The sequence below is a fragment of the Mesoplodon mirus genome (genome assembly GCF_964341445.2).
Source record: "Mesoplodon mirus genome assembly, chromosome: 15".
Lineage (NCBI taxonomy): Eukaryota > Metazoa > Chordata > Mammalia > Artiodactyla > Ziphiidae > Mesoplodon > Mesoplodon mirus.
In genome coordinates this window covers 3,463,353-3,484,860 of record NC_138991.1, presented here as the reverse complement: position 1 = coordinate 3,484,860, position 21,508 = coordinate 3,463,353, and the positions used below count along the sequence as shown (strand labels likewise).

The 21,508-nt window shown below is 47.5% G+C and overlaps 1 protein-coding gene across 1 annotated transcript in view; it reads right to left on the bottom strand.

Moving 5' to 3' along the window:
• Positions 1 to 736: 736 nt before the first annotated feature.
• Positions 737 to 21,508, bottom strand: part of CDH26 (cadherin 26) — a gene marked incomplete at both ends in the record, with an annotated part of 34,005 nt that continues 13,233 nt past the window's right edge. The window contains 15 exon segments of the mRNA XM_082645791.1: positions 737 to 1,094; positions 2,630 to 2,748; positions 10,401 to 10,493; positions 11,084 to 11,160; positions 11,163 to 11,213; positions 11,805 to 11,863; positions 11,865 to 12,024; positions 13,301 to 13,438; positions 13,441 to 13,539; positions 15,501 to 15,510; positions 15,512 to 15,592; positions 15,596 to 15,644; positions 16,067 to 16,119; positions 19,910 to 20,079; positions 20,082 to 20,178. Coding sequence (XP_082501917.1) covers positions 737 to 1,094; positions 2,630 to 2,748; positions 10,401 to 10,493; positions 11,084 to 11,160; positions 11,163 to 11,213; positions 11,805 to 11,863; positions 11,865 to 12,024; positions 13,301 to 13,438; positions 13,441 to 13,539; positions 15,501 to 15,510; positions 15,512 to 15,592; positions 15,596 to 15,644; positions 16,067 to 16,119; positions 19,910 to 20,079; positions 20,082 to 20,178 — 1,614 coding nt within the window.

Here is a 21,508-nt window from a genome sequence, read left to right as displayed (position 1 = left end):
TAAAGGAAACTATCCCCTCCCCCACAATTTACACTAGCAGTAGGTGGACATGTAGAAATCAATTAAAGTTTGTGGTTTTGTGCATAGATAAAATTTAATCAGAATGTATTCACTCAAAGGCTCCTAAGTTATTTTACTTACATAATACATGCAAGTTAAATTATGTCAGTTTGGTTTTTTTAGTATGTACTGCTCATAAATTTTAAGTATAATCATTTCTCTCATGATAAAATATTTATCTATTTATCTACTCAAAAAGTACAATGGGGTTAATATTTATGTTTAAAAAAAATCACTAAAAATACTGATCACAAATGTTCTAGAAAACATTTCCCTATTTATTTATTTTTTACTTAAACTGAAGCAGAATCATAATTATAGAAATTTAAATAAGCACTTAAGAAATCTGTTTCCCCAGTTTTTCCCAAATAGCTGGGGGTAATCAGTGGATTATATTTTATTTACCCTCAGAGTTGGGCTATGAGCAGCCATGAGCTGCTTCCATGAGCTGAAGCAAGGAATTACACAATTCAAGTTTCTCTAGAAAATCTGCCTGACAAATCGAATTTTTAAAAAGTATAACCTGCTGTTTCACTTTGGTTCAAGATGTCTGGTCTGCGAATGTCCAAGCATTTAATCCAGACTCAGTTTAACCTCATTCAAGAACTAGAAGGTAATTTTTTTAAAAAGGAAGTAAGGAAGAAACATTCTAGAATAGTGATTTCCCCTTCATGAGTTATTCCAATTCACCAAAATATGCAGTTTTTAAGAAACAAAAATCTGACTTAGAATATATTTCTTCGAGTGGAGCAGCCTTTGGCCCCAAAGAGTCCAGCAAGTCGGGCGACAGGTCATGTTCGGAGGCGAGAGAACTGCGGGTCTCTGCTCGCTCACACTTGCCCTCCTCTGCGTAGGCGCGAGGTGGGTAACCAGGGTCTCCTTTGGGGATGTCAGCACCACCGAGCTGCTGCAGGGGAGCCACGAGAGAAGGTAAGTGCCGTGGTGGGCAGGGCCTTGTCCCCACTGTCGCAGACGTTTCTACAGACTGGTCTTGAATGAGGTACCTAATTTCTTTGTCCCTGAGTTTCCTCATTTTATTTTATTTTTTAATTTTTTTAATAAATTTATTTATTTTATTTATTTTATTTTTGGCTTGTTGGGTCTTCTTTGCTGCACGTGGGCTTTCTCCAATTGCGGCAAGCAGGGGCCAATCCCCGTTGCATTGCGCAGGCCTCTCGTTGTGGTGGCTTCCCCTGCCACAGAGCGTAGGCTGTAGATGCATGGGCTTCAGGAGTTGTGGCACGCCGGCTTCAGTAGTTGTGGCTCGCAGGCTCTAGAGTGCAGGCTCAGCAGTTGTGGTGCACGGGCCTAATTGCTCCGCGGCACGTGGGATCTTCCCGGACAAGGGCTCGAACCCGTGTCCCCTGCATTGGCAGGCGGATTCTTAACCACTGCGCCACCAGGGAAGCCCTCCTCATTTTATAATAAGGAAAATAATAGAACTTGCCCTGGTGGGCTGATGTAAGAACTGAGTTAATACCTTTCGATTCCTTAGGACAGGGCCGGGTACGCAGTGATTATCATCCACGAGTTTGCCAAGTAAAGTAACTCTTGGCAGATGACGCCCAACAAGCATTGATCTATTCCTTTGCACTTATGATTTCACAGGTCTGAGCCCCAACTTTCCTGCAACGTATGGGGCTCCTTAGGGTCAGAAGCAGCACCTGCAGCTTCTGTGTGTGTCCCTCCCTGCGTGGGGTGGGGGCAGGCACACACAGAGAACGTCTCTCCACAGCACCTGCTCTAGCCCCTTCCATTTAAACTACCCATGCGTTTGCCCCAACTCCCAAATCACTGTTTAATTTGCCCAAGAATAGAGGGTGGCTGTGTTGAGGAACCTTCCAGGAGAGACAATGTTATTGTCCAATAATTCCCTCCAGCACAGTCAACCCACATCTTTCATAATTTCACAGAAAGAGACCATTCACTGTTGTCTGAGGCTGTGCTGATCTGCAGAAATGCTCCTGGAATGAGGATTCCCATGAAAGTACTTGCTATGGACTGAATTGTGTCCCCCCAAACTCCTGTATTGAAGCCCTAACCCCCAATGTGATGACATTTGGAGGTGTGGCCTTTGGGTGGTAATTAAAGTTACATGAGGTCATGAGGGTGGGGTCCTCACGATGGGATTAGTGTCCTTATAAGAAGAGACACCCGAGAACTTGCTCTCTCTCTCTTTCTCTGCCACATGAGGACGCAGCATGACAGTGACCATCTGTGAACCAGGAGGACAGCTCTCACCAGAACCTGACCATGATGGTGCCCTGATCTCAGACCTCCAGCTTCCAGAACTGTGAGAAAAATAGTCTGCTGTTTAAGCTGCCTGTTTGTGGTATTTTGTTATGTAGCCAAGCTGACTGACACAGTGATTAGGAGGAAGTGGCCCCAGGTCAGTGTGGGGCCAGATGGGGAAGCAGAACCCATTCACCAGCAAGGAGAGGCCTTCCTACCTGACTCAGCATCCCTGCCATCACTCGTACCCTCACTTCCAGGGGTCCTCTGGGCACCACAGTATCCAGGTAAACCTACAAAGCAAAGAAGCAGAGTCCTAACACCACCAAGGACTCACAGCTCCCCCCAAGTTGATGGCCTCTTCTGGCCAGCAGACAGGGGGCCACCACTGGGCAGAGGGCTGTCAGAGCTCTCCTTGAGGGACAGCGGGCCAAGGGCATTTTGATCAGATGTCACCTACATGTGTGGTGGGAAAGAGGGCAGGCCCTGCCAGTTTTGACTGATAGAACCTTCAACGCCTTGGCTTCTAGGGAAGAAGTGAGCAGAGCAAGCCTGGCCAGTGGGGTTTGGGACCATTCCACAAACGAGATTTAGCAAACAGTTGATTCCCACAGGGAACCTCATCCCACTTCCTGCTCCCCCAACCGCATGGCTCTTCCCCAGGTTCTAATTTCTCCTCTTCCTGCCCTTGCTGGGTCAGCCGCATCTCACATGTGGTAGTGGGTGTGCCGCCCTCCACTCATTCACTGGGCAAGTGCTCATGGACCTGGGTCTTGGGGTACTGGCTGAGGAGTGGGCTAGAGCAGTGAGGAGATGGACTCAGCGTGCACCATGTGGGGGCTGCCTGGGAACCCACAGATTCCCCAACTGCATCATGTAAGTCAGGCCCGCACAGGGTAAGGCAAGGCAGCCTCACTCGTGGGCTCATGCAGGCACGGGGCCAGCACCCAGGGTGAGAGAAACACAGTGATGACCGTGGAAGGTGCAAGAGAGACCTCACCCAGTCTAAGCCTGGGGACCTCTCAGGAGAAGGACCAGGAGACAGGAGCAGAGGGGCCAGGGAGAAGGAAGGGCCAGCAGAGGCCTGGAGGCTGGAGGGAGCTCAGACCTGCAGGCGGAGGACAGAGGCCACCACACGGCCTTAGGCCTCAGGGCTGCGGACTATCACAGGGCAATGGCCAGCCGTTGGGAAGGTTTAAACTGGAGAGTGACATGATACGATTTGTGTTTCTAAAACACTGATGGCTTTATGGCTGAAGTGACTTCTGATAACCCCTGGGTTTAGGGGTACTTAGGGCACTCCAGAAGATGTATGTAAAAAAATTGTAAAGCTTGGAATAATTTTACATGTCCATGAGGATACACACACACACACACCCCTATCTGTACACATATCTATATACATAAACACAGCACACCACACCATTGTGAATTGAACTAAACACACTTAGCCAAAGAGAGAGCAAGGGGTGACCCTTACAAACAGCCCTGGGGACCTGCTGCCCAGAGATGCTGTGCTCTCAGTCGGCCACCCTCCAGCTCCCATGGGCCTCTAAGAGGATGATCCCAGAGACATGGGCCCTTCTTCCAATGTGCTCACGGGTCAGACACCACGGTCCTTCCTGGGCACTGGAAGAGGCTGCGCCAGCCTCCAAACTCGGGGTCCATTTTGCCTTGAGCCAATTTTAGGTCCTACCACATGCTGCATTTTGCTGCATTTTGCTGCATTTTGCCCCGTGTGTGTCCACTCTGGCTTACAGCACCATTTCCCTTCACCCAGCCTCTCTGCACTGAGACCCTGGCTTCAGCTGTGTCCCCAGGACCTATGAGTTCTCAAAGATACTCCGGCAAGAGTATTTGAATTTCATTTTAGGGAAAATTATTTTAATAATAATACTTAATGTTATTTTTCTAATATAATGGAGAAGGGTTTACATCTTTTAAACTGAGCCCCCCCAACATGTTAATAAAAGCAAAAATTTTATAATTTGCTTTTATGAAACTTGAATGACGCTTTTTGTCTCTTGTTTGCTGAATCAAAGAGAACCTGATATGATAAATTGATCTCCATAAAAAATATTTGAAACTGCTTATTGGCATGAATTGAAATTTTCTTGATACTTTAAGAACTAATTTCAACAATGTGAGGCAATGAATTAGGTGCTAAGGTAAAATTTTGCAAACTTCCTCCACAATATCTAGCTTCTTTTTTGTTGCTGTTTTCAACTGAATCACTATTTTTATTTGTTGCTTTGGTAATAGGTATATGTTATAAATGTTAATGTACTTCAAAATTGGTACTAATAAAAAACAACTCTTTTCTGTTTTATTTATAATGACATTCTTTGTAAGATCTCATTTGTAAGGAAGGATTCTGCTGCTAGTAAGGTTTAGGGAAAAGATGGACTAGATGGCCTCTATGGCCCCCTTAGCTCAAAACTTCTATAAATCTGTAAAGAATCAAAGCAAAAGAATATTCAGGCCTTCACCAAGTTCTTAGCTTCTCAGCAGCAAAAGAAATTTGCCAGGGGACTGAAAAACTCTGATGCTTTCAAGTCTAGATGTAGGTACTTTATTTACTTCTCATCTGTTTCCCACATTCACTTCTTTTGGCTTATTTGGATGTTGGTTGGGTATGTTTTTTCTCACCTCCTCCCTTCCCAGTTTCCCATTTTCAGGGCTTCCCATGGCTATCAGGACAGTAAGGTAACTCTTTTCATGATAACTTCTTCATCTGTACTTACAGGAGGAGAGTATTTGTTTCTCACACTTCTTGGATCAAAAACATGCCATGACCCTAATTTTTTTTAAAAATGAAAACTTAATTAATTCAAATAAAAAGAATGAAGTGTTTATTGGTTTCATATAAATTACCCAAGGATACAAACACATAGCCAGAAATTCTTGTAATCATATTGCCTTTTGCTTCTGCACTAAAGGTATAATAATTCTAACAATAGCCGTGTAGGTGTTCATAGCAGAAATCCATGGGTGAGTTTTATAGTTGCTTTGTGGGGATGGAGCATGAGAATAAATATAAGATTTTCAAGCCCCATCTTGGGTCCACAAAATCCCCATAAGACTCATTTTGTGCCATGAGCATGGCCTCAAAGTCTGTGAATGAGACGCACGCAACCCCTAAGACTCAGGACTGGCTACATAATTTTCAGCACCCGGTGCAACATAAAAATGTGAGCCCCTTGTCCAGATGTGAAGAATTTCAAGATGGTCACAGTAGAGCACTAACCAAGCACAGGGCCTTTCTGAGCACGGGGCCCTGTGGGACTGACTGGGTTCCACGCCTGTGAAGCTGGCCCTTCCAGGACCAGAGGGACACACCTATCACACACAAGCCCTTTCAAGGATTCATGGCACCATGTTTGCGCAAAAAAGAAGAGCACATTTTTAATCTTGGTGCAAACTCAGCCTGAGAAAAGATAATGAATTATAGAGATCTTGAATTATTTTTTAGAAATTTCCATCATAAAAACTGTGGCTCTTTGGACCTTGAGAACCTCGTTTAGTTCTTGTCAGAAAAGTAAATTTTTTGTTAAAATAATAGCTAGTTATACTAGTGAAGTCCAAATAAGGTCTGTGTTTGAGACCTGTGTTAATAGTGTTGTACCACAGTCAGTTTTCTGGTTTTGAAAGCATACGATGGTTATATACAGTGTTATTCTTGGGGGGAGCTGTGTGAAAGGTACACAGAAACTCTCTGAACTATTTTTACAACTTCTTGTGAGTCTGAAAAGTCATGCTAAAAAGCAAAGCCATAGTTGTAGAATTTGTACATGGAGTGTATAATGGGGAGTTGGGGTTCATTTTGGCAGGAGGTATGGAATCACTGGGCTGGAATTTACCCAGGGCCAAGGCCATTGCTCTTGATCTTATAGATGATCACTATAAGAGATGGACACAGGGAAATGTACCTATCTGTGGCTGTTCTGAGAAGTGTCATATTTGATCAGCACTATCAAATAACAACTCAGTAACAACCAATGATCACAATAACTAGGTAGACAGATGAGAGGGTTTTCACTGACTATGTGTTTGTTCTACCCATATCACAGAATCTTCTAGAAGGGCCGCCTCTCAAGGGAACCAGCTGTCAGTCATCAGTGAAGTCCCAGCAGGAGGGAGTGAGCTTGTGGAACTCACCAGAGTCCCCAGCACAAAGTGGACTTGGTCTGATGCACTTGGCGAAGATGGCAGCATTTCGCCTAAATCCTGGGGGAAACGCTGGGGGAAACTCCAAAGACAACACGTCTCCCTCCAGTTGAAAACAAAGGCATACCTTTCTCTGCTCAGATACTCATATGCAAATAAAACTGGCATTATGATGGGGGAGGTGGTGGAGTGGGAGTAGAAAAGGAAAGGTGGAGAGAAGGAAAAGGGATGATAGTGAAATGGAACTGCATGCCCCAATGTGACTTGAAGATGTAGATTCTAACATTCTACCGATGACGTTATATATATAGACACCTGACAATTGAATATGCCCATGGACAAGATCTAGAAGGTAACACAGACAAATTAAATTGCTTAGATTTAGGGATAGGAGTGTGGACAATTTTTGCTTTGGGTTTCTATTATTTTAATATAAGCCCTTCAATCATGCAATAAAATTTCAAAGAAAATAAAGCAGGCAATGGCCCTTAGCAACAGTTTTAAGATAGTTCATGTCTTGTCACAGATTTTAAAATATCAGGTTACCTGATAAATCATAAGTGACAACTTCACTTAGGGAAAGTATGTGAATGGCTGTCGACTCAACCAGCCACCACAGGTGCACTTACTATTTGCAGGACATCATAAAGGGAACCCAGAGACATTCTAAGAAATAGAAGCCACAGGCCTTAGTGTCCTCCCCTGCAGATGGGGCAGCAAGATACCCTCCTGCACGGGTCTGGTGAAAATGCAGTGGGATTATGCTTGTAGAGTGCAAACCCCAGGGCACGGTCGGTGGATCAGAGCTCTTAGTGTGCTTACCAGGAGCAATGCTCTGGCCTCCGGAAGCTTACAGACCAGTTAAGGAAAGAGAGGCCCCCGCCAGCCCCCCAGGAGTCTCTGCACTCCCTTCCCCTGGGAGCGTGGGTTGGTGGGCAGATGCCCTCTGGACCTGGACCTGCTCACCCCAGCCAGGCACCTGCCCAGTAAATGATGGCAGCCCTGGGTCAACTCGCTCTTTTTCAAAGTGGGATCATCATCCTCTTAGAGAAGGGAAGATTCAGCCAGTTTGGGAACAGGGTTTTAAATGACATTGAATTGCACAGCAAGAAACTTAGTCCCTTTCTAATTCCTCTTCCATACTCCTAATGACAACAAGGAGAAAGTCTCCATCGGGTGCCAGCCTGGCTTGGGTCTCTCTCTCCTTCCACATTTTCTACCTGGAATTACTGGGTTCTATTTCTATTGTGTCTGCGTTCCAGTTACCCGCTCTTTATACAAGAAAACTGGTTCTTCCTTTACAGTTGAAATATAAAATTTCCTATTTAAAGAAGTGTATTTCATTTGTACGCAAGTCCATCTAAAGAAAAAAACATTTTAATACACTAGTGCAAGTGGCATATGCATGTGGCAAAAAGTCGTAATGGTAGCACTGGACGGACTGGAATGTGGGCCCTGAGTCATCTGACACCTGAGCTGAGAGGCGAAGGCATGTGAGGTTGAGCAGAATCCCAGGGCCTTTGAAGGTGGGGCTGGGGTGGAGGCAGGTGTGGATCAGGCCTGCAGGGGATCATCCTGGGTTGGAGGTTGGCGGAGCAGCCAGGGTGTCCCCCACCAGGGGGACCATCAGCAAAGCCACCCCTCTGTTTCAACCCAAGCAGCAAATGAGCCACGCTTACCTTAGCTCATAGCTTGGCGCCTGCCTCGGCTGTGTTGATGGACAGGGCTGACATCTGATCCCTGACGTATGACCTTTCCTGTGGGACACAGGGAAAGAAATATGACAGGAGTTGAAATTACAGATGGCGGCAATAAATGCAGAGAGCAAGGAGTATCATCTCCCCCAGATGCATCGTTCTATGCCATCACAGAAAGCATCCAGACTCTGGAAAATACACCTGCCCTATAAAGCAAGAGGACATACTTGGGGAGGGGATGCTTCTGTAATTGCTGGTTAGGAAGTGGAGTTTCTTGTTGTTTAGTGTTTCATGTAAAGTGATGGTAAAAACAAAAACCAACCAACAAAACCAAAAGCCTTGTTTCACTAGGGCCTCGGCGTCTAAAGGCCTGTTCTCATCCTCTTCTAAGACCCACAGTGAAGGCTCTTGGGGTCACCAAGGTTGGGCAGTGCTGTGTGCAGCCTTATCCATTCCTCATTCAACAAATATTCACTGAGGGACTCAAAAGCTGATGGGTGCTGGATTTCTTTCTCTAAGAGCTCACCAGCTTCCCCACAGAGAGGGCAGGCCCCTATGCTATCTTGCAGACCCTCTTGACTGGGGGCGTCCGGTGGCAGAATAGGACAAGGTGGGTGGAATCAGTGATGGCATCCGGGATGCAGGAGTCTCCCCAGGAGTGTACAATGTCCCCGGTGTGTGAATGCAGGCTGGTATATTCAGGCTAACGGAGATGGATAACGGAGAAGCGTGGACACTTTGGCGTAGCCTTATTTACCGATGGCTACCAAGACATAATTGGTAATTACGGTTAATAATACTAGTAGTAGCAGCCACTGTTTACTATGTACCAGTAATGACTAATTTACACGTGCTATTTGATTAAACTGTCCAATAAGCGTGAGAGAAGAAGAACATCATTGATCTCACTTTATATATGAAAGTCAAGGATTGGTTAGATTCTGTATCTGATAAGACACAGTTTGGGAACCGAAACCCAGGTTTGTTGGATCCCTGTTCTCAGAGCCCTAAGATACTGTGGCAGGAACGGGGGTGTGTCCTGGGCTGTGAGTAGCAGATGAGGGGAAGGACATCTTCTGGGACAAGATGAGCTAGAGGTCCCTTGTCCTGGATTGGGTGCTCTTGTCCCTCTGACAGCTGGCCCTTGGTCAATGCCACCAGATCCCCTCCAACCTTCCTGGCCTAGCCCTGCAATGACCAAGCTTCCCTTCCACACACTCTGCTTCTGTAGCTGCTCCTCCTTCCCAAAAAGACAACCACTAAGCAGCTGGCCAACAAGAACAGGCATCACCAGCACCTCTCCCACGCTGGCAGTGCCCTCAGCCAGTGCCTGGGGAGACGCCCTCCCCACTGGCCTCCTTCCAGCTGGGCAGCCTCAGCTCCACCCACCAAGTGGGAGGCTAAGCACAGCCCCTTGGCTCAGGAGCTCTTTCCATTTTCCTGGATGGTTGAGCATCAGAGCCGAGTAGAATTGCCTGAGGCAGGGGATTCTATCTGTCCCACAAAGGACTGTTGTTTGTCAGGATGGTTTCCTTCTTAAAATTACACAAACAAATCAAAACAGGTAGCTGCTGTTCTCATAGCTGGGGGCAGGGGGCATTCCTTCTGGGAATCCCAACTATCTAGACAGTTCGGACCATGCCTCTGCCTTCCTGTCCCCACGACAGGGAGGGCTGGACGCAGGCCTGCACAGACGTGGACTTACAGGTGTGTGCATCCTCAGCGTGGTCCAAGGCTCTTACTTCCCCTTCCTTTGTGCCAACAGAGGAGAGAAAATGTGGGAAGAACCCTAGGAGTCTTGGTCAACCACCAGCTTCTCCAACCACCAATCATCTTTTAGAATATCTCCCTATTTACCCGAGCCAGGGACCAGAGTTCACTGGACTCTCTTTTCCCAAGATCATCTCACTAAGTCTCTTCCTTCCAGGAGAAAACCGAGGGTACAGGTCTCAGACAACAGCAGATGAGGCGACCTGAATCTTCTGCGTGAAAGACGGTGTCCCTTTTGACGTTTCTTGGCTTTCGTCTTTCGGCTCAACCAGCCTTTGTTCAGGGTGACGTGAAGACAGACAGGGGCGCTCACAGTGCTCGTATCTCAGGGCCCAGCTGGTGACGAGGGCGACGGGGCCGAGGCAGGGCCAGGGTCAGGAGCGGCAGGTATGAAAACCCAGCCGTCGCTGGCTGCTTCCACCTGTGCTGGAGGCTTGTGAGGTGCTGTCACGGGCTTCTTCTTCCTTGACCCACAACCGACTGTGAGGCTGGCTTCATCCTCCCTCGCTCGCAGCTGAGGATGCGCAGAGATGACTCGCCCACCGTGACGAAGGCCCAGGGCTGTCCCTGCAGGGCCAGCGGGCTCTCTGCGCCACCTCTGCTGGAGAGGCTGCAGGAGTGGGCTCTGCCTTACCTCACCCCACCCCACGGCCAGGAAGCCAGCGCGGGCTCACGTGATCAGGGAGCAGAGCGTGTCCTCCGTTTAGAGAAGCTCCGCCCGGCAACGGCCATGTTTCCTAAACAAGGCTTCTCGGCCTGGGCACTGCTGACACTCGGGCCAGTGACTTCTGTGTTGTGGGGACTGTCCTGTGTCCGGTAGGATGTTCAGCAGCCTCCCCGGCTTCTATCCGCCAGACGCCAAAAGCCTCATCCCCCCACTGCACTCCCAATTGAGTTGTGACCACCAAAATGCCTCCACACTGCCCACTGTCCCCTGGGGGCAGGGGGAAAGGGGGGGCAAAATCGCCCCCAGTTGAGAACCAATGCCCTAAAACAATAAATCAATTTAGTGGGCTTGGACAATTTTCACAGGACTTTCTTTCCCATTTGCTATTCAAATATGGTGAGATGGTGAAATGAGAAAGGACAGTGAGTGAGAACAGTACAGCCGTGCCTAACGCGCATCGACATGAAACACAAGCACTGAGTTCCCCTACCTGGACAGGGGCGGCTCCACTCTCGTCGTTCCACAGGATCAGGGTCTGGATGCCTTCCTCACACGGGATAGAGCATCCCTGCCTCTGGCTTCAGACACAAAATAGCATCTCAGCAGGAAAAGCAGAGCGGCTGTGATGAGAGAAAGGTGGAAACGAGGTGCACAAGCTCATCTAGATCAGAGGTGCCAACAGGATCCTGTGCTGCTAACTTGTAACTCAGCCATGAACTCAGGGGTCAAGTGCACCTTCATCATCTTTGTAGCCACAGCACTTAGCGAAGCTTGGGGCACAAGTAGGTGTGAGATGACTATTTGTTGAACTGATTAATACCATGTGACCAGTAATATTTTATTATTTCCTTGAAAATTGAGCTTCCTCATTAGCCTTTGCCAACCCTGGGAGCTTGTGTTCATTGCTGCCCTCAGCTATTATAAACCATACAGTCACCCTCAGACAGTGTCCATCTATAGATTCCATGGCTGTAAGTTGCTGTGTACTAAGTAGAAGCTGCCTTTGCCAGGCAGGCAGCATTTCTGACCAGGGTGGCAACCTCTGATCTGAGTCGGGGACTCTGACGAGCCCAGGGGTTATAGGGGTTATTCTCAAAGGCGTCGCGCTGACCTCAGCCATCCTCTGCTCCCCACGCCCGAGGACTCACCCCCTTGGCTCACAGCCTGGGGAGAGGAGCCGCATTCCCAGGATAGCTCCTGTATTTGCTGACCTGCCAGAGCTATGAACGCTGCACAGAGAGAGGCCAGGACCCCCTGGAGGAGCCCGGCTCTCGACGGAGGGCTCTGCACACGTGAATCCACCGGGACAGGAACAGACCCTCACATGGACAGTCTGCTTCTGGGAAAGTCCCTGTTTGTCTCCGATGAAAAGCAGCACCAAGTAGTCACCATGTGGGAGGCTTCTCAGCATTAAAAGTTCCACTGAGCGACCTGCAGAGGGAGAGGGACCTTAGCTGCATTGACCTGTGCATTTGTTCAACTGCTCAGTGGGTATTTCCTAGGTGCCTCCCGTGTGCCAAGGCTCTGTATGAAGTTAGGGTCGCCAGAGCAACCCTCACTCGGACACCAGCTGCAAGTGTAGGGGTCCCCAAGACCACCCTCAGGTTGATAATTCTCTAGAAGGACTCAGGACTGGTTGAAAACTGTATATGCAGGGTTAGGGTTTATTACACTGAAAGGATATGGATTCAAATCAGTCAAGGGAGGAAGTACATGGGGCAGAGTTAAGAAAAGTATCAAATGCAGAATTTCCAGTTCTCCTGCCCATGGAGTCAGGACCACATCACCTCTCGGCATCCGTGAGTGACAAGATGCATGGAATATTGCCAACCAGGGAAGCTCACCGAGCCCTGTGTCCAGGGTCTTTATCAGAACTTGGTCTTGTAAAACTGGTTAGCCACCTACATGGCTGATTAACTGACACCCACACGCGTACATGACCCAAAGGTCACACCCTAAATCACATTGTTCCTATTGATGGACACAAGATCCCCTCCCCTAGGTAAACAGAGACACTTTTATCACGCAGGGTATTCCGAGGGCTTGGAGATCACCTCCCGGAAGACCAGACCTCTTTGGGGGTACGTTTCAATGCTTTACGGCACACTCCGGGTCTGGCAACTGTAAACATGGACTCACAGTTTCAACTAAAAAACAGGTTACATCCTAGAGACCAGTTAATAGAAGCACAAAGTAGGATGCTGACACTGGATGCCGGTGGTTCCTCCTGGTTAAAGCACCCCAATTTTCCTTTGGGGGAGCCCACACTTCCTGAACTCTCAGCCTGTGTGGGTCAAGAGAAGCTAAGCCCAGATCCCAGCCAGATCCAGGGGTGGGCTCAGAGACAGCCAATCAGCATTTCTGCCCTCCCCACCCACGATGCTGAGCAGGACAGGTAACTCAAGCCTTGCAGTGAGGTACACCTTCTTGCTAGGTGCCAGGATGAGTCCCAGGGACTCCCAGCTGCTACCCTGCCACCTCCAGAGCAGAGCCTGCCTTAAGGTGAAAGGACCCAGAGAAAGGCAGGGCCAAGGTCTGGAGCTGCCTTCTCCAGGAAGTCCTCGGAGCCCCCAGCTCTGCTGGGACACAGGCTCACTTGGCCTCTTTCTCGGTTACATAGCTAACACATTCCTCTTTTGCTTAAGTCTGTGGAAGTCAGGTTTCTGTCTTTTTCCATCCTTTATCCCCGACCAATGTGAATACTCACCATGATTTTCCCCCAGTTTCCACGTGTCTTCTGTGTTTCCCCAGGTATTGTCCAATTTGAAGGTGAACGGGTCGGAGTAGGGCTCCTGGTCCCCATCCTCTGCCTCGATGGGGAGGGGCTTGCCTCCTGCAGACTCCAGACCTCCAGGTATCGAGACCGAGGGTGGAGGGTGGGCGCATTGTCATTGGTGTCTGACAGGAAGAGCAGCATGGTCCCCGTCCCCGTCCGTGGCAGAACACCTGTGGCGGGGGAATTCCAGGAGGGTTGCTGATTAACTAAAGAGGCTGCTCCATGCACACAGACCCCTGGGAAATTAGCGTTCTCAGCCTCTGGGAAAAGAATCACTCCATAGAAACACTGAGGCCGTTTCCCTTTAAAAGTCATAAACTTTACTGCAGGGGCTCAATCTGTTTTACTGCTTTTTGAAAATTCAGAATATCTGGGCAGGATAAGTTAACAAAACACTTGGGCTTCCCTGGTGGCGCAGTGGTTGAGAATCTGCCTGCCAGTGCAGGGGACACGGGTTTAAGCCCTGGTCTGGGAAGATCCACATGCCATGGAGCAACTAGACCTGTGAGCCACAACTACTGAGCCTGCGTGTCTGGAGCTTGTGCTCCGCAACGAGAGGCCGCGACAGTGAGAGGCCCACACACCACGATGAAGAGTGGCCCCTGCTCGCTGCAACTAGAGAAAGCCCATGCACAGAAAGGAAGACCCAACACAGCCAAAAATAAATAAATAAATAAAATTAAAAAACAAACAAACAAACAAAACACTTGCCCCTTCACATCATTTGTAGAATGAGGTAAAATGTAGAATCACCGAGTAGATTAAAACATCAGTCATGGGCTTCCCGGGTGGTGCAGTGGTTGAGAATCTGCCTGCCAATGCAGGGGACATGGGTTCGAGCCCTGGTCCAGGAAGATCCCACATGCTGAGGAGCAACTAAGCCCGTGCGCCACAACTACTGAGCCTGCACTCTAGAGCCCGCGAGCCACAACTACTGAGCCCTTGTGCTACAACTCCTGAAGCCTGGGTGTCTAGAGCTCGTGCTCCACAACAAGAGAAGCCACCGCAATGAGAAGCCCGCGCACCACAACAAAGAGTGAGCCCCTGCTCACCGCAACTACAGAAAGCCTGCACGCAGCAACAAAGACCCAACACAGCCAAAAATAAATAAAATAAATAAATAAATTAAAAAAGAAAAAAACATCAGTCATGCAAGGTGTTAAGGCTGGAGGCTGGGGGTTGGGGGGCAGGGGGGCAGGGGGGCAGGGAGGGGGGGATGCGTGTGACGTGGTGATGAAAAAGTCTGCACCCAGACTGGTGTTGCATCTTGTAGTCCTGGTCGTGATCCTGCACTAGGGTTTCGCAAGGTGGTACCACTGGGGGACACTGGGCAATGGGTACTCAGGATATCACTACGTTATTTGTAAAACTGCATGTGAGTCTACAATTATCTCAAAATAAAAGCTTAATTTTTAAAAGCTATTCCACTGAAAAAAGTGCCATTCGTGAAACCATCCCTAACAGAATCATGGAGCCCTCCTCACCTAACACCAGTTAGGAACACAGATTTGATATCTCCCTAACCAACATTCTACTGTTAATTATACAAATGGGATATATAACCACATAGCCCTGGGAACCTGGGTTTTTACAGATTTTTCTTAAATACAATCACTAAAGTTATTTGAAATTTTTTATTTATTCAGCTTTATGCTTTGGTAGGTTTAGAAACCCAGCTTTGGGAGATTATAGAGAAAAGTGTTAAAACATGCTCATGAGACCATGCATCCTGGTTGATAACAAATTTGTCTTGTATGGTCACATTTACATGAGCTTATAAGCTGGTCCAAGTACAGGGAAACTGTGCTAATGTTTATCATATGCAGTTGGCTTTGACAAAGAGCTGGAGAGTTGTCTTATGAACAGATGAAAACGATGCTGGGGCGGTGGCAGCGCCCTGATCAGGTTCATTGTCTCTGAATGAACGCTGCCCCTCTCTCCAAGGCAGAGCCCCCTAGTTTGCTATTTCAAGAATTATCATCAAAAATAATCACCAGTATGGATCCACAGTGATATAAAGGTTTATTTTATATTTCCCCCAGTGTTCTGAAGACACTCAACCATGTCATTTTCCCTCAAGAAGCAAGAAAATACATCCCCACCCCCCTGACAATTTTGGGTCAACCCTTACCATCATCGACAAGTATGAGCGATGATCATGTAAAAGCTGTCATTCACGTGAGGGGATTTGCGGTCAACTTGCTTCCTGGTGATTACTGCCCCTTAGAGCTCATCTACACTGACCCAATCTGCCGGATCATAAGCCAGTTCGTATCTTGTAGAAGTAAACACATGCAATTTTTAAAGTTAACACGTTACGTCAAGAGAGACAAATCCAAATATATCACAGCAGACACAATTCCTATCGTGAATTTAGGAAGTTAGGAGCGTTCACGAATCTGACGAAGGCCCAGGGTTCTGAGGCCAGACTACAGTGTTAGATGGGTATTCACGGAATAGGAAGAGCCTTGTACTTGTCGGGCTGCACGTAACCCTGTCCACCTCAGGGAAAACATTTCGTCCTGGAAAAGAGCCAATTTCAGTTGCCTGCAGGTGCTGGTGGCTTACTGTTAAAAGCAGCCTGCCCTTGCAGAGAAGCACAGGACTTTCTTCATTACCCTGGAGCCCAGAGGATTCAAACGTGGGCGATCCGGTCAGGCAACGTGGTCGTCTACATCCTCCCGCACCTGTGCACACCTGATGCCATTTTCATGGGCGGGCACACCTAGCCTTCCGGAATTCCCCAAGACCTGTTGGAATCAGAAGGCAGCCATCCGGGGGCTTCCCTGGTGGCACAGTGGTTAAGAATCCTCCTGCCAATGCAGGGCACATGGGTTCGAGACCTGGTCCGGGAAGATCCCACATGCTGCAGAACAACTAAGCTTGCTCACCACAACTACTGAAGCCTGTGCACCTACAGCCCGTGCTCTGCAACAAGAGAAGCCCGAGCACCCCAATGAAGAGTAGCCTCCACTCACCGCAACTAGTGAAAGCCCGTGTGCAGCAACGAAGACCCAGCGCAGCCAAAAATAAATAAATAAAATAAATTTATAAAAAAATTAAAACCCTTAAAAAAAAAAAAAAAAGAAGGCAGCCATTGGAACCAAGCCGGAATGCCAGGCACAGCCATTGCTCCTCCTGAGGGACCTGCAGAAGGAAAGGCCTGTACCCACAGGCAAACACAGAAAAGGTGCAGCTCCACCAAAGGGCCAGAGAAAGGGAGTTTCCGTGCCTTCTCTTTCATGTTGTGTAAAGGCTTTGGAAAAGGTCAGTACCTATCTCTCTGATATTTGACAGGTCATGGTTTTTAAAGGGACCAACCATACTGTAGGGATGGGAATACAGCACTGAATCAGATACAGGCTCTACATGGGTGTTCCCAAAGCAAGGTCCAGGGACCAGCAGCTTCAGCATCACCTTGGAACTTGCTAGAAATGCAAATCTCAGTCCCCACCTCAGACCTCATAATCAGAAACCACAAGGGTGAGGCCCAGCAAAGGACATTTTAACAGGCCCTCCAGGTGATTCTTATTCTAACTCGGCACCTGCGTGGACCCGTGCCGGTCTGGAGCTCTTGGTTAGCTGCCCACAATGAGACAATAGTGGAAACTGGGAGCAAGTGTCGGGGAGTTTTTATAGTCAGTGGCAGTACTGTGACCCCCGAGTACATCATCATGTTTTGTAATGTAGTTTTTAATAGTTTACAAAATTATTACTCCACAGTGAATTGGAAATTAAAAGAAGCAAAATATGGTCCTTCTCAATGGTTAAGTTGAGAAGCATTGCTCTAAGGAAGAATCTCAAACTCTTGTGCCCGCGACAGTCCGAGCAGCTGGCAGAAATGAGCGAACTGCTTGGATGGGGATTGGGGCCAACCGCTGAGTGAGAGGTGGAAGGGACATGATGCAGGACCCTCTCTACGCCCCAGATGATCGTGACCTCGTGGGACACAGACCCAGTGATGCCGAATCTTCCTCTTTTTCAAGAACATCCAGATAATTCGGGTTGTTAGCTTAATCTCTTGATTTTTAAATGATGGTAGCTTTATTATTTTTTTCTTTTTTTATCACAGTAAAATACACATAAAATTTACCACCTTAGCCATTTTTAAGTGTGCATTTCAGTGGTATTAAATATTTCACATTGCTGTACAACCATCACCACCATCCATTCCCATAGCTCTTTTAATCTTGTACAACTGAAGCTCTGTACTTATTAAACAATAACTCTCCATTCCCCTCCTGCCAGCCCCTAGAAATTGGCATTATATTTTCTGTCTTTATGACTTTTGACTACTCTAAGTACCTCCTATAAGTGGCATCACACAGAATTTGTCTTTCTGTGATGGGCACATTTCACTTAGCACAATATCCTTAAGGTTCATCCATATTGTAGCATGTTGCAGAATTCCCTTCCTTTTTAAGGCTGAATACTACTCCATTGCACGTACAGAGAACATTCTGCTTACCCTTGGGTTGCTTCCACGTTTTAACTATTGTGAATAATGCTGCTATCAGCGTGGATGTACAAATAACTCTGAGACCCGGTTTTCAGTTCTTTTGGGTATGCACCCAGAAGTGGAATTGCTGGATCACATGGTAATTCTATTTTTAATTTTTGAGGAACTGCCACACTGTTTTTCACAGAGGCTGTACCATTTTACATTCTCATCAGTGGTACACAAGGGTATCAATTGCTTCACATTCTCCCCAACAGTTGTTTTCTGTTTTTCTTATGGTAGCCGTTCTCCCGGGTATGAAGTGGTATCTCGCTGTAGTTTTGATTTGCATTTCCCTGATGATTAGTGATGTTGAGCATCTTTCATGTGTTTCTTGGCCCCTTGTGTATCTTCTTCGGAGACATGTCCACTCCAGTTGTTTGCCCATGTTTGAATCACGGGTTTTGCTGTTCTTGTTCTTGTTGAGTTTTGGAAGTTCTCTGTATTGTCTAGATATTGACCCCCTATCAGATATGCGACGTGCCCGTATTTTCTCCCACTCCGGCTTTGTACTCTGCGGACAGTGTCGTTTGGTGCACAAACTGTCCCCATTGTCCTGAAGTCTGCTTTGACCGTCTCTTCTTTTGTTATCTGTGCTGTCGGTGTCATATCCAAGAAATCATTGCCAACTCAGTGCTGTGAAGCTTTTGTCCTATGTTGTCTTCTAAGAGTTGTCTTAGTTTAGGTCTTACATTTAGGTCCTTGCTCCATTTTGAGTTAATTTTTGTATATGGTGTTAGGTTACCTGTTAGTGTCTTTGGATCTCAAGAAAGCCTCTTGAAGACAACATAGAGTCAGATCATGTGTTTTTATCCATTCTACCAATCTGTCCTTTGATTGGAGAGTTTAATCTTTCTATATATAAAGTAATTACTGATAAGAAGGGAATTAACTTCTGTTAATTTTTTGCCCACCCCGGCTCCCACAAGCAGTGTGCGCAATTCCAGAGACACGTTCACAGCTGCCTTCCGTGGGGCTGGAGGTGGGGAAGGGTAGCCGCTGGGGAAGGTACTGTGCTAAGAGTTGAAATGGACCAAAATTAACCACAGCTTACAGTCTGCCTTCCCCTGGAAGGTGCAAGCCTTCAACAGATTCCTCAGTTCCAAAATAGGTACATCAGACAGATTCTGCCAGCACAACTGTCTGGATGGGGAGAGAGATTCCTGGTGCTTCCCACTCTGCCACCTTCTTGGGGATTATCGAAACTTTGTTTTTAAAAACAAAACACTAAGCAACCCAAGTGTCCATCAAGGGATGAATAGATAAAAAGTGTGGTATATACATATAATGGAATATTACTCAGCTTTAAAAGGGAGGAAATTCTGGGGCACATGCTAGAACATGGGTAAACTTGAGGACATTATGCTAAGTGAAATATGTCAGTCACAAAAGGACAAGTCCTGTGTGATCCCATTTATATGACATAATTAGAGCAGTCACATTCATAGAGACAGAAAGTTGAATGTAGTGCCAGGTCCTGGGGGTGGGGGGAACGGGAAGTTATTGCTTACTGGGGGCAGAGTTTTAGTTTAGGAAGATGAAAAGGGACGGATGGAAAGACTTTGCAGATGGACAGTGGTGAGGGTACACTGTGAAGTACAATATGAATGTACTTAATGTTCCCGAACTACACACCTGAAAATGTTGATAGTGGTAAACTTTACATACATTTTACCACAGTGAAAAAGAAAACACTTCTGTTGCCCAGAAGCCAGAGGGCTGCCAGTTTACAACCTTTGATAAAGGGGAACTAGAAATACATAACAAATTCTTTTAATACAAGAAAAAACTGTAAAAGAATTTTGTGCTAAATGCAAAGGAAACGGACAAGTGGATTCCACCTTTGGGGGTCAGAGACTGCTATAGAAACAAGAAGGCATTGAACCTGGGGAAGTGTGTTCTGGGTGGCTTCTGGTATTCTCATAACTGGAATGGAGTCGTCCTCAGGAGCACATGAAAGGAGCTAATTTCCAACAGAAATCCTCTGGGGCATGTGGCTCATTCTGCATAACCCACCACCCGTCCCGCTCCTGTCTCCCCACCTTATCCAGCTGGCAGTTCTGTCCGGGATCAGTAGCATTAAGAATGCCCACCTGAGTCCCAGGCCCAGCGCCGTCGCCTTCACTGATGATGAAGGTCCCGGGGAGGAAGACGGCCGGGTCATTGACGCTGGCCACCCGCACACTCGCAGTGGTGCTGGCCACAGCCTGTGGGGCCTCTGCAGTTGCCCCCCTTCGCAGGAGAAGAACGGCTCCTCGTTCTCCATGGCCACGACCAGGCTCCGCACTGGCTGAGTCTCGCAGTCCAAAGGCGGCCGCCGCAGAGGGAAGATTGCATTAGCACCTGCAGCTCTGCTGGCCAGACGAAGCCTGCGCAGCGCGCGTGTCACTGCCAACCCAGCACCTGTGGCTTTTGTGCTTCATTTATTATTTACGTCATCTTTGATAACGATCAAAAGACAGTCGTCAGCCCATTTTCAGATCACTTATGGAGTTCTTTTTTTCCCCTCCCTGCTCCTGGTTGAAAAGAGCCACCATCCATTAGAGGGTAATGAAAAATGCAACAAAACCCATAACCTGATAAAACATTAATGTGACAACTCTACTGCAAAAAAATTAGGGGAGCTTAGGGAAATATAGATATTAATGATCATAGCTATTCGGGGTGCAAAGTGGTCAGTGACTTAAAAGGATTGAAAGACTCGGAATATTTGGGAAATTCAGCCCCAGGCATCGGGTGTAGAGAATCCACAGAGCCTTGCTATTCACAGGGTGGATGTGGCCCATCGGCATCACCTGGGAGCTTGTTACACTGACAGGCAGAGACAGGCCCCAGCCCAGACCTACTAACTCAGACCTGCCTTTGAAACTGACCCCCAGGTTGACCCACTTGCACTGCCCCAGAGGCACTGGTCCTTCTAGGGTCCACTGAGAGCAACTAAGACTGCAGGCACTGGAACCAGACTGCCCCAGTTTGAACCGCTATTCCAGCTGTGTGACTTCCTGAAAACAACCCAACCTCTCTGGGCTTCGGTTTCCTTATCAGTAAGTGAGACAATAATACTTTACTGCAGGGCCAACTCTCCACTAGTCATGGCAGGCAAACTGCCAGGACCCCACAATATTTTTACAGGTCCGTGCAAATGTTCTAATTTCTTTCAAACCCAGGAGGAAAAACAATGAACTCATAGGGTTAGAGAAAATACTTTAAGTGCTTTTATCACAACAGGAGAAAAAAATGTTAGGGACTATATAAATCTATTTAATTTTGCCTAAAACAAAAAAAATTTAATGTTGGAGTAATTAGTCATATCAAAAATAATCTTTAAGGGACTTCCCTAGTGGCACAGTGGTTAGGAGTCCACCTGCCAATGCAGGGGACATGCATTTGAGTCCTGGTCCAGGAAGATCCCCCATGCCGCGGAGCAACTAAGCCTGTGCACCACAACTACTGAGCCTGCGCTCTAGAGCCCGCATGCCACAACTACTGAGCCTGCGTGCCACAACTACTGCAGCCCGCGTCTAGAGCCCATGCTCTGCAACAGGAGAAGCCGCCGCAATGAGAAGCCTACGCACCGCAACAAAGAGTAGCCCCTGCTCACCGCAACTAGAGAAAGCCCATGCACAGCAATGAAGACCAAG